Source organism: Schistocerca cancellata, chromosome 7 (genome assembly GCF_023864275.1).
Source record: "Schistocerca cancellata isolate TAMUIC-IGC-003103 chromosome 7, iqSchCanc2.1, whole genome shotgun sequence".
NCBI classification, from domain to species: Eukaryota; Metazoa; Arthropoda; class Insecta; order Orthoptera; family Acrididae; genus Schistocerca; species Schistocerca cancellata.
Window position 1 is genome coordinate 32106119 of NC_064632.1, and position 14159 is coordinate 32120277.

Consider the following 14159-nt stretch of genomic DNA (forward strand, 5'->3'; position numbering starts at 1 on the left):
ATAGCTTATTCAGTTAACTGAATACATCAAAAAATTCCTTCTTTTTAACAGTTCCTTCTACCACAAAGGTTAGACTGAATTATTTGTTTAAATAATGAAATTAACAGATATAGTTCTTTACAGATAATATTTTTGACTAACCTGTTAATTATTGTGGACTTAATTAAGGGCTGGCATTGCTAATATGTTTATGAACAGAGCCAAATAAATACTTTAAGAGTCCTAGTAGTTCTTCTTCCAGATGTTTATAATCAGTACAGAATTTATATTTGTTTATAAGTCAACAGTAGAATCTAAGTCACAAAACAATTACTGATTTCAACCTATAATGATCTATAGCAAAAGAAATTAACTAGGAATGGTCAAAATAAATTAGGAAATTAATTACATACAAAATTAGACCTGGTGCTATATTCCTTAAGACTGAGTGCCAACATTTCTCTCTTGGTGAAATGCAGGTTATACTCATGCATGTTAATGGTAATTAGGCAAAAATGAAAATAAAATGAATTTAAGGAGGAAATGGCAAAACAAGAGAGGAAGTAAAGAGATCCCAGCTTGCTTCACCACACTGTGTGACGGAGGATTTTATAGTGTAAGTTTCGACATTTTGGTTTCCTTGGCCAAACAAATTTTAATAGATTTATTCCTTTTCCACTATTGCTGTATTTACTGACAAATGTGCATTTATTAATCACACTTCAGTGATTTTGGCTCCAAGCCATTTTCAGATGGACAGAAAAATGTTCCTCAAGCAGTCTTTCAAGGCCCATGCACATACAACTTGAACAGCCATATCAACAGAAAAGCTAAACCTGGTGTCACTACAAAATGAGAGCAAAATTTGTGTTCGTTAATAACTGAAATAAATATTACTAAATGATGGGTACCTATCATAGCTCCACAAAATGCTATACAATACTACTTCTCTTTTGTGATGATTTGGTACTTATGTTTATGTAGGAAACCATTGCATCATCTGCAGGTCTTTTTGTATTATGGAGCAATTTTCTAGTTATGCTTCCTCCCTACATCCCACTGTATTCCTGGAAACAGCCTCAGAGAGAGAGAGAGAGAGAGAGAGAGAGAGAGAGAGAGAGAGAGGGAGGGAGGGAGGGGGGGTTGATAATTTCCCTGTTACAGTTCCTTGTAGTATACCTCATGCTACTTTCAATTTTGATTATGTTTCACAATCAAAGAACAACATATTATGTTCTGTATAAGACAACTTGACATCTTCAGTCCACTCTCTGGCTTTTTAGCAGATACTAGCTTCCCAGAAGGAAATACTGGTATGTTCAGTTTGGTACAATTACTTACAGTCTACTGTATGTCATAAACAGAAAGAGTGGGCCCTGCTTCACATAATAGGTGGCTGCAAGATCCCATACCTAAGTTGTTTATTTTTCTTGTTATTAATCATATTTACTTTGCAGTAAATTCCTGTTTCATTGTTTCTTCGTGATGCTGCATGTGTAAAATTATTGTTTCCCATTCTTGAGTATTGTATGTTCTGAATATCATGTAAACATTCATAACACAGCAAATTAAGGTAGTGCTTTATTTTCGTGACATATATATCTTTCTGTGCAGCACAAAACTAACCTATTTAGATACTGAAATAAATATTTCCAGTAATTCTATATCAGATAACTGTATTATAATGCAATGGTTATGTACATTTCAGGCACTTGGATTTACATGAGCTGTGGGTGCCAAATCAGTTTGCAATACACACATTCCGAATCATCATGTTTTCTATACAGGTAAGAATTTGCAGTAAAAAAGAATGTATTTTAGGTACAAAAGAATATACTTGGTACATACACACCTTAAATCTAATATATAGCCTTTTTGAATGACCCATTGAAGTTGTACTTTCAACTAATAAACAGTACCCTTTCATGAATCACAATTGCTGATATTTTTGCTGCTCTCATTAAAACAGTATCCTTAGTTGTAGACATTTCCAGAGTCATCTAGTCTGATGTGCTTTCTGACAATATTATCAAAAGGATAGATTACTACTCACCATAAAGTGGAGATGTTGAGTCATAGAGAGGCACAACAAAAAGACTGCTAAACGAGTAAGCTTTAGAGTGAAAGGCCTTCTGAAGCAAACACACACACACACACACACACACACACACACACACACACACACACACACACACACACACACACTGTTTTGTAATTGCTGATGTGAGACCATCACATATTGGTCTCTGCAGTAATCCAGTAGACAGTAGTATAGCATTCTTTGCCCATTTCCTTTAGTCTTCTAAAGAATGAAGGATACCATCTGTTACAAAACACCCCAGATACATACATACAGTGGTTTAACAATGGCATACCTCAGTCTATCTGGGAAAATACCCTGCTTCAGAGAGCTATTACATATGTGGCTAAGAATCCCACTTATCTCTTGGGAACAAGCTTTTATTATCCTGCTGGAAATGCCATCAATTCCACGTGAGCTTTTATTCTTGAGAGAGTTTATTAACTTCCTAATTTCAGAAGGAGAGGTGGGTGGAATTTCAATTGTATCAAATGGTGTGGGTAAGGCCTCTTCCATTAACTGCCTTGCTTCTTCTAATGAACATTTAGATCCTATTTTCTCTACAACATTTAAAAAATGATTATTCAAAATGTTTTCAACTTCCGGCTTGTTGTTTGTCACGTTTCCATTCACTTTGATGGTAATGTCGTCATCCTGTACTCTTGGTTGCCCTGTCTCCCTTGTAATAATATTCCAAATTGTATTGCACTTTGTATTATTAGATGCCATCCTTTCTCAAATGTACTCACCTTGAAAACCATCCACATTAAACTTAAGTGCTAGCTGCTTTAGGCAGAATTGAGTCCTGGGATTTCTTCAATTGCAGCACTTAAAAACAGGAATATTTTCTGCATGTGTCTAAATTATGTACTTAGGTGTGGAGAAAACTTTAAAAAATATTCACTTTTCTGCCTAGTGGTTTTCATCCATCTGCAAAACAGTTGATAAACAATATGTAAATTGGTCTAAAAAGTCTTCATGGTAATTACTAGCATGCTCAAAGGATAGAGTTCTGTGGAGTGCTACTTCAGACATTCATCATGCTTTTTGCAGAAGGCAACATATCATTTGTATGTTGTGTTGTTCATTGCCTGTGGGAATGAACATTAGGAGAACATTTAAAAAAATAGTGTGATGCTACTTCAACGCATCCATTTATGCTAGTAATAAAGCTGTAAAACTGTAATTTCTGTCTCTTTGAACACACAGATCTCCAAAACTAATAGAGATATTTTCGCAGGGATTTCACAGGTAACTGTGTAGCTTGTGGTACCATATAGGCTTATTTCATCAAAAAAGGATATCATAATTTAAAGTTTCTAACACCTGAATTTTTCATATTGAGGACTTAGAAGGAGAGCTCTTTGTTTTACACGGGGAAAAAAACTTTCAGTAGCCAAGATCACATAAATTACTCTTTATTCTTCACTAGTGGTTTCGACAGTTGTAACTGTCATCTTCTGGTCTTCAAAATTTTTTTGTTATAAAACATGTACTAGTGTGAGTTCATGCCTCATGCCCTGTTGTCATTGTGGTGGATAAAGTACAGCACATGATGCATGTGTTTGCCAAGAATAAAACCATTTTCAATTAAAATGCACCCTGTGTGCCAGGCATGTTATGCACATAACACTCACAGAGGGCTGTTGATTCTTAAAATGCTTGATATACACTAAAATGCACATTTGTACACCTTTTTCCATTTGCGTGACATGTTATATACATTTTGGGTTCGCCTTAGCTAACGTATACAGTGCAGCTCAGTTTTACAACAAAAGATTTTATAACAAAAATCGTTTTGAAGTCCAGATGCATCTGTGAAAACCAGTTGTCAGTACCAGAGACTAATTTATGCAATCTTGGCTATTGAAAGTTTTTTATCTAAAACTGTTGTGTCTGTCTTGTTTGTCTATTTCAACACGCAAATCTCCAAAACTACTAGACAAGTTTTAAAGGGATTTTCACAGGTACCTTGTGCATATCTTGAGGCAATGTGTAGGCTTTACACCATCACGATCACAACACAGAAAAAAAAAAGATATCATAATTTAAGGTTTTATCCAAAATTCATCTGCTCAGCTTAGTAGTGGAGATATTTAATCATTACGGCATAGAGCACCAAAGAATTAGTAGATGGCACCAGTAGTTCCATAGTACACAAAAGAACCAATAGATGGTACTGTTAGTTTTTTTGACTCGGTGACAGATGTATTTTCTGAAGTTTATTCTATTAACAGAATTGAGTACTGCAATACAAACTAACAGTGAATTTATATGGGTAGGATGTACAGATTTACTGATTTCACTTTTGTGTATTGAAAACTTAACAACATTGCTTTTCTTATTTTGAAAAGTTTCATTCATATTTGACTTCTTTCCAAGGAAAGTTTTTTACGTCCACGACAGAAGCATTTTCAGAAGTTTATGTCAGTGACAGAATTAAATGCTGCAATTTTATCTTTACAAATGCAAACTAACATTGAATTTATTTGGTTAGGATATATACATTTACCTTTTTTGCTTTGTATGTTGAAAACATAATGACATTGCTTTGCTTCTTTCGTTAGTTTTTATTTATATTATTTGCTAGGAAATGTATTAAGTTTGCTTTGTGATTTGGTCGTCTACTCATTACATTGTTATTTTTTATAAATAAAAATTCCTAAAAAATGGTCGTCTTTCTGAATACATCAGAATGGCTAAAAGACAGGACTATGTGGTCTCAATAATCCAATGAATATCATGAGGCAAAAATTGCTGCGGCTCAAGAACATCAGGCTGCAAGGGGGCACTGTAATTGATTAAGAGCATCGTGAATTATCTTGTTCCTCAGAACCCTTCATTCACAGATGCTTAAAGTTAATTCTCTTTAACATAACATTGTCGATGTGGAAATTTTTATGGGAAGTGGAGCAGGCGAGTGAGGTTTTATACCTCGTATTCCGCGTATTCCTGACAAATTACCAACGCATTTCAAAAGTATGCAGTTACCAGTTAGCTTACGTTATGCCTTGGCCGTAAACAAAGCAAAAACCTGGACACTGTGTGACGTGTTAGTAAAATAAACAAGCTCTTTGTTCGTGTCTTCAATCATACTACTCCAGACATTGTATACAAAGTAGCTTTATAAATAAAAAATAAATACTACCTGTACAAAGTCTCAGGTATGTCTATAAACAAATAGCTGGACAGTGCCACATGTCCCAACTAGTTATAAATATTTTTATATTCTGCAATAGAAAAATGTGATAGTTTCATATTTTAACATATATTACCAAAAATAATTTATATCTAAAAACAAAGATGATGAGACTTACCAAACAAAAGCGCTGGCAGGTCGATAGACACACAAACAAACACAAACATACACACAAAATTCAAGCTTTTGCAACAAACGGTTGCTTTGTCAGGAAAGAGGGAAGGAGAGGGAAAGACAAAAGGATGTGGGTTTTAAGGGAAAGTGTAAGGAGTCATTCCAATCCCGGGAGTGGAAAGACTTACCTTAGGGGGGAAAAAGGACAGGTATACACTCGCGCACACACACACACATATCCATCCGCATATACACAGTAAGTCTTTCCGCTCCCGGGATTGGAATGACTCCTTACCCTCTCCCTTGAAACCCACATCCTTTCGTCTTTCCCTCTCCTTCCCTCTTTCCTGACGAAGCAACTGTTTGTTGCAAAAGCTTGAATTTTTTGTGTGTTTGTTTCTGTTTGTTTGTGTGTCTATCGACCTGCCAGCGCTTTTGTTTGGTAAGTCTCATCATCTTTGTTTTTAGATATATTTTTCCCACATAGAATGTTTCCCTCTATTATATTCAAAAGTATTTAATGGTCGACTTACAGCCATGTAACTTTCTAGGACTGATACTTATAAGGTGCTTTCACAATACCCTTTGTGTTTCAGGCTCAGTATTCATACACTGTAGTGGAAACACTAATGGCTCATCTCGATGATAATTCAAAATCCAACCCTAAAATTCGAACAAGTATCGCTGATGTTCTTTCCAAGATAATAGCAATTGCAGCAGGTGAAAGTGTTGGTAAGTGTTCCAAAATATATAGTAAAAAATTTGAGGACCTTAGTGGAAGACAATAAATACATTGCAAAATATAATAGTTTGTGGCTTTGTTTCCCATGTTTAATATGTGTGTGTTCATAATTTCTTGTCAACAGCCACACACATTTCATTCTTTTGTTTTTTGGTTCCTGTATCTTTGAAAGTAAATGACAAAATGAGGAATATTTTATGTATATTCCAACAGACGACGTGCTCATAAAGTTGTAACACGTCATTTAGGAACATTTAATTGATTTTCCAAACACTAATGTAATCTTTCCATAGAGTTGATGGAACACCCACTGAATATATACTAAATGTGGAATTGTAAAATTCACTGTATTCCTGTACAAAGGACTCACATATCTGAAGCCCCATCTGTCAGTAAGAGAGGCAGTGTGTTTTTCCCAAGTGCTGCAGCATATGCTTTTAAATAACCACATCACTACAGTTACGTACATTTGAGTTCGTGTTCTTACTTTGCCTGGAAAATTTTGTGATGTGCTTTTGGCAATAAATGCCTTTGTTGTGATTGTAGTGAATAGTAGATTTTCTTCGCAATTTATTTTTCAGGTCCTTCTGTTCTTGAAATCATTAACTCCCTTTTGATGCACCTCCGTGTATCAGTTACTCGAGAAGCACCATCAGATGACCCACAAGCCCAGCGAGATGAGAAATTGTACCAGGAGGCTTTGATTAATGCACTAGGTGAATTTGCCAACCATTTGCCCGATTACCAGAAAATCGAAATAATGATGTTCATCATGAGTAAAGTGCCATACCCTTCATTGGACCATCTTCGTGGCTTTAGTGGACCAGGGGATGTACTGTTACAAAATATTCTTCTAAAATCATTGTTGAAGGTGAGGGTAATTTACCAATTATTTTTTAAATCAAATTTACTGATTAAATCAGTAGCAATAATTTACTGCTTTCTATCTGTCTGTTTACTTTTTCCATAATCTTGCCTAATCATCTTGCTTCACAACAACCTGGACAGAGATCTGAGTGCACAGAGAGTAGCAGAGATTCAGACCCTAGCTCATAAACGTACTGCAAAAAGTAGGATATACAAGAAGGGCTGAAATGTTAACGAGAACTTTTCTCTGACAGTTAGTAGAACACTAGTTCTGAATTCTCCCATCTTAGTCAACAAGTCATGAAGTTATGGATATGACCCAGAAACCATGCCAAAATCCAGCCAGTGGAAGACTCCTTCATCACCAAGACCAAAGAAAAACAAGGCAGATGAGATCCCATGTGAAGACAATGTCGATCATCCCCCATCCGTTTGTTCTCCAGAGTACGACAGTCGGCTGACATTACTACCTGCAGTTGCTAAAATGATTACATGAAGCAGTGAGGAAAAGAGGCCCCATTGTGGCAATCATGAGATTGTCATTTTCGTAATGCCAATGCTTTTGCCCAAACAGCACTGAGTGTCAGGCAAGTTTTGGCCAAAAACAAAATGAGAACAGATTCTAACCCACCCTACTCACTGTACCTGGCCGCATGTGACTTTTTTCACTACCGAGAATGAAAAGAACTCTGAAAGGGAAGCATTTTCAAGATGTAGAAGAAATGGGGAGAAAATCACTGGAGGCCCTAAACAGCATAATTTCATACAAGTTAAAAAACTGTTTCCACCAACAGAAATAACAGTGGGACAGGTGTGCTATGTCTGATGAACACTATTTCAGAGGTGTTTAAATTTTGTAAATGTTCCTTCAAATACACAATACATTATTTTTGGGTTCCCTCTCATAGTGCAGATGTTGTCTCATCATTGCTATGTGGATAGCCCACCAGGAATATAAGAACAGAAAATTTGTTTAAATGATGGATAAGAGTAAAGAGAGGAGAACGAAAGGAAAGGAAAAACAGCTGAAAAGTGTACAAGATGGTACAAGTTTGACATGGGTAGAATGGAAGTATGGATCATCAAGTGCTAATGAAGATCATAAAATCCAAGGAAATGTCTGCATTTATTGCAGATATGGCTTATGATGGGACCCTTCTGGAAGGATTATTAGTTATCCCATATGTCAGTCACAATGGCAACAGGGGCTAGAAGTTTAGACAATTTTAAAGGAACAGTGTTATTACAGGATCAAAAGCTGAAGATGTAGCAAAGGGCGGGTGCAAGTTACAAGAGAGACATAAGCAGGGACAGATGTCGTACAGCTGTCTGCACTGGAGCAGATCCAAATCACAAGAGGGGCAGAGGCAGAAGGCATAAAGCCGCCTGCCCTCTAAGTGGCCCCAGACACCAGACAGTGAAATTCAGAAGCATCTCTCTGCAGGCAAACATGGGAGGCAGTTGCACGGCCTTGTCCCATGGTCCCTGACTGGTTATTCAGAGAAAAGTGGACTGTGAAATGTCTTATTACTGCCTTTGGACTTTTGGTCTGTCGATTCAGCATGCTTATAGCAGCATGTGTAGTTGGCTGGAACGACTGTGTACTGGATGTAAAATCTTAGCAAGGTAGAGAAACAATGAAAATTATTAATTTCTTGGGGTCTATGGTGCGCCTGACAGCTTTGGTTGTACCTATCATTACTGGGAATGTACAACCCTTTCCCTCTTTCAAAAATCCCATGGGACTGGCGTGAAGAAGTCCTGTTAGGGACTTGTATCCTAATTGGTAACAGAGTTTGGTAATATATGAATTTGCTTTACATTAGAGTATAAGAAATATGAGAAACTGTGCACATAAAATAATTATTTTCTGGACTGTACAATAGCCAGTTTTGCTGGTGTCGTTTTTCAGATCTAGTGATTGCTAATGAGGCAGGTCTGTTGAATTGAATGGTTGAAGAGAAACAATAGCTGCAACAGTTTTGTTATTAATAAGAGCTAAGTCCACGGGGAAAGTATTAAAGATTAATATGATACTTGAATAGTGACAGCTAAATGTAGTAATTGATATTTTAATTTAATTGCCTTAGTTAATATTAATTAAAAGCTTAGTAATAAGGAGCATATAGAACAGAATAAAATATGAATGTCAATGCATTTTTCATGAACAAATACAAAGTTATAATATTATAAGTACGATTAATTTTAAAGATTAGATCCAATATTAAATGCAGGGGTTGGATAAAAATATGGAATCACCATGAGAAATGCATGCTAGAACATAAATGTAGATTCTAGACAAGCCTGCAGGTTGCACAGTTGTGTTTGACTGCAATGGCATCTGTGCAATGTCCTCAATACATTGCAAGTGTCAACTGTGGTCAGAACAAGGTTCTGTGTACTTGTGAATGTATTATGTCAGAGCTAAGTGACTTTGAATGTGGGCAAATTTTTGGTCCTCTTACTATGGGTGTTTCCATAACCAAGGTAACCGAAGTGCATGGTGTTTCAAGAGGCACTGTATTGGCAGATTTATGCCACATACATGGAAAGTGGAGAAACATCAGTCAATAATTCACAGTGTGGACGAAATTGTGTGTTGAGTGACTCTGATGGACAGTCATTGAATTCGATTCTACACAGGGTACACAAAAGAACTTGACCCCCTTCTCACAGCCGTGTACTGCAAGTCTCTAGAGGAACGGAAGGTTCCAAATGATTGGAAAAGAGCACAGGTAGTTCCAGTTTTCAAGAAGGCTCGTCGAGCAGATGCGCAAAACTATAGGCCTATATCTCTGACATCGATCTGTTGTAGAATTTTAGGACATGTTTTTTGCTCACGTATCATGTGTTTTCGGGAAACCCAGAATCTACTCTATAGAAATCAACATGGATTCCGGAAACAGCGATCGTGTGAGACCCAACTCGCTTTATTTGTTCATGAGACCCAGAAAATATTAGCTACAGGCTCCCAGGTAGATGCCATTTTCCTTGACTTCCGGAAGGCATTCGATACAGTTCCGCACTGTTGCCTGATAAACAAAGTAAGAGCCTACGGAATATCAGACCAGATTTGTGGCTGTATTGAAGAGTTTTTAGCAAACAGAACACAGCATGTTGTTCTCAATGGCGAGATGTCTTCAGATGTTAAAGTAACCTCTGGCGTGCCATAGGGGAGTGTTATGGGACCATTGCTTTTCACAGTATATGTAAATGACCTAGTAGATAGTGTCGGAAGTTCCATACGGCTTTTCAGGATGATGCTGTAGTATACAGAGAAGTTGCAGCATTAGAAAATTGCAGCGAAATGCAGGAAGATCTGCAGCGAATAGGCACTTGGTGCAGGGAGTGGCAACTGACCCTTAATATAGACAAATGTAATGTATTGCGAATACATAGAAAGAAGGATCCTTTATTGTATGATTATATGATAGTGGAACAGACACTGGTAGCAGTTACTTCTGTAAAATATCTGGGAGTATGCATATGGAACAATTTGAAGTGGAATGATCATATAAAATTAATTGTTGGTAAGGCAGGTGCCAGGTTGAGATTCATTGGGAGAGTCCTTAGAAAATGTAGTCCATCAACAAAGGAGGTGGCTTACAAAACACTCGTTCGACTTATACTTGAGTATTGCTCATCAGTGTGGGATCCGTACCAGGTGGGTTGACAGAGGAGATAGAGAAGATCCAAAGAAGAGCGGCGCGTTTTGTCACAGGGTTATTTGGTAAGGGTGATAGCATTACGGAGATGTTTAGCAAACTCAAGTGGCAGACTCTGCAAGAGAGGCACTCTGCATCGCAGTGTAGCTTGCTGTCCAGGTTTTGAGAGGGTGCGTTTCTGGATGAGGCATCAAATATATTATATACTTATACCTCCTGAGGAGATCACGAATGTAAAATTAGAGAGATTTGAGCACGCACGGAGGCTTTCCAGCAGTCGTTCTTCCTGCGAACCATAAGCGACTGGAAGAGGAAAGGGAGATAATGACAGTGGCACGTAAAGTGCCTTCCGCCATACACCGTTGGGTGGCTTGCGGAGTGTAAATGTAGATGTAGATGTATAGTAATGAAAAATAAGAAAACAGCAGCGGAAAAGGACACTGCAGAACTGAAAATTCGCACTCACAAACCTTCTCAGCATCAAGATAACACAAAGGGAACACCTTAAGAAGGGAATTGCAGGGTGATCTGGGATTCTAAAACCAGTCATCAGTTCTGCAAATGACCATAACAGGAAAATATGATGCTGTATCATAAAACTTGGACTGTAGAGCAATCAAAGACTGTTGTTTGGTCAGATGAGTCTTGTTTCACGATGTTTCCAGCTTCGGGCTGAGCTTACGTCCCACAGATGAAATATGTCAGGGTTTAGGTGATGATTTGGGCAGCCATATCATGGTGTTCCATGGTCCCCATGGTTACTATGCAAGATTGTATTACTGCCAAGGATTATATGACTATTTTGGCTGATCAGGCCCATCTCATTGATACAATGTTAGTTCCCCAATGGTGGTGCTGTGTTCCAAGATGACAGGGCCTCTGCTCATAAGGCTCACATCATCCAGGACTGGTTTCATGAGCACGAGGATGAATTATTGAATTATTGCATCTCCCTTGGCCACCACAGTTGCCAGATCTCAATATTATTGAGCCATTGTGGTTGACTTAGGAGAGAAGAGTGCTTGATCACTTTGCACATCCATCATCAGTGCCTGAACTTGCTGCTGTTTTGTAGAAAGAATGGTATAAGATTCTCTTAAAAACCATACAGAACCTGTATTTGTCCATTCCAAGATGACTGGAAGCTGTTTTGAATGCCAACGGTTTTCCTGCTACACATTAGACATGGCAATGTGTTGTGTTGTATATCTTCCTCAACTGCATTTACACAGTTAAAAATGATCAAACCCAGATGAAGTGTTTAGTAAATAGCATGAACTGCAGTGGTAGTTACAGCAGAATCATGAACATCCTTTGCCATGCAGTGAATAAAAAGAAATCAACTGTCACTTTCAATTTTAGTTCAAAAACAAGTTTATCTCTCTTAACTAACATCTGCGTTCTTGCTATGGCAATATGATGAGTTCAGTTAGTGAACAGTATTGGTGTAAAATGCACAGACATTTATAAATTGGGGCAAATGCCCAGAGTAAATGCCTGGGCAAATGTTCAAAATTCATAAATGCCCAGGCATTTATGCATTTTAAAGATTAATTGATTAGCGGCACTTCTAAAAAAAATTTAAGCCAATATTTCTAATTGGAAAAGGTGTTTTGCAATACTACTGTTTTAGTGGTTGGGTAACCAAGTTGAAAAAGCTGCTTGAGAGTTAGGCGAGAGTTATTAGGAAAAATAAATTGGACTATAAACATAACATTTTACATCTTTAATGAGGTCAGTTCTTGGAAGGGGGCGGGGGCTACTGTACTGTAGCTAGATCAGCTACAGAAAAAAACTCTCTGCCTATTGACCTGCTGCAGGCACCTAAGGGTTAAATGTATTTTTCTCCTTCAAACTGGGAATAAAAGTACAAGTTTCTAAACTTCTCATTAATCAGAAAAGTATAACATGTGAGTTAAATGTAAGTACCAACTTAAATTCTAATTAAAAAGTATATCATACACTGAAGAGCCAAAGAAACTGGTACACCTGCCTAATATCGTGTGGGGCCTCTGCAAACACACGAAAGTGCCACAACATGACATGGCATGGACTCTACTAATGTCTGAAGTAGTGTTGGAGGGTATTGACACAATGAATCCTGTAGCGTTGTCCATAAATCCGTAAGAGTATGAGGGGGTGGAGATCTCTTCTGAACAGCACATTGTAAGGCACCCCAATATGCTCAATAATGTTCATGTCTGGGAAGTTTTGTGGCCAGCAGAAGTGTTTAAACACAGAAGAGTGTTCTTGGAGCCACTCTGTAGCAATTCTGGATGTGTGGGGTGTCTTATTGTCATTCTGGAATTGCCCAAGTCCGTCGGAATGCACAATGAACATGAACAGATGCAGGTGATCAGACAGGATGCTTATGTATGTGTCACCTGTCAGAGTCATATCTAGACATATCAGGGGTCTCACATCACTCCAACTGCATACGCACCATCTCATTACAGAGCCTTTACCAGCTTGAACTGTCTCCTGTTGACATGCAGGGTCCACGGATCCATGAGGTTGTCTCCATAACTGTACAGATCCATCTGCTTGATACAATTTGAAATGAGACTCATCCAACCAGGTAACATGTTTCCATTCATCAACAGTCCAATGTCAGTGTTGACAGGCCCAGGCAAGGCGTAAAGCTTTGTGTCGTGCAGTCGTCAAGGGTACACAAGTGGGCATTGAAATCTGCAGCAATTTGCAGAAGGGTTTATACTTCTGTCATGTTGAAGATTCTCTTCAGTCGTCATTTGTCCCTTTCTTGTAGAGTCTTTTTGTGGCTGCAGTGATGTCGGAGATTTGATGTTTTACTGGATTCCTAATATTCATGGTACACTCATGAAATGGTCCTACGGGAAAATCCCCACTTCATCACTACCTCGGAGATGCTGTGTCTCATCGCTCATGCCGACTGTAACACCACGTCCAGACTCACTCACATCTTGATAACCTGCCATTGTAGCAGCAGTAACCGATCTAACAACTGCACCAGACACTCATTGCCTTATAGGCATTGCTGACCGCAGCACCGTGTTATGCCTGTTTACATATATCTGTATTTGAATACACATGCCTATACCAGTTTCTTTGCCACTTCAGTGTATGAAAGTAGTCATTTTTTTTAAATCCTAGTCAAACTGCAAAATAGTACTGTAAACATTACATAGAGAAAAGAAAAGAATATACCCAGTTTCAAAACACTGCTCAAATTGTTAATAACTTACTTCCATACATGACACAGTGCAGGATAGAAATTGCATGTGGCTGGGAACTGTCAAACATCATTCGAAGGCACATATCAACAAAAACCATGTGAAGGCAAGGTGGCAGACGGTGGGTAGAAGGCTGTGATAAGGCACTAAAGCCACGATGACAGCCAAAGAAGAGTAGGAGGTAGGGATATAGTCCTCACATCAGTAAGCTACGTCTCTGTGGGAGGGGAGGTGTAACGGAGATACTGCTGTACGTCCAGTCTTTGATTGCTCTACAGTACGGCATACGGAGATACTGCTG

The 14159-nt window shown here is 38.1% G+C and overlaps 1 protein-coding gene across 2 annotated transcripts in view; it reads left to right on the forward strand.

The window, feature by feature from the left end:
* The window catches only part of LOC126092285 (protein EFR3 homolog cmp44E), a 92956-nt gene that overhangs the window by 18129 nt on the left and 60668 nt on the right, over window positions 1-14159 (forward strand). For both annotated transcript variants that reach the window (XM_049907803.1, XM_049907804.1), the window contains exons 8-10: window positions 1688-1766; window positions 5969-6104; window positions 6696-6985. In XM_049907803.1, coding sequence (XP_049763760.1) covers window positions 1688-1766; window positions 5969-6104; window positions 6696-6985 — 505 coding nt within the window. The remainder of the gene's footprint in view (window positions 1-1687; window positions 1767-5968; window positions 6105-6695; window positions 6986-14159) is intronic.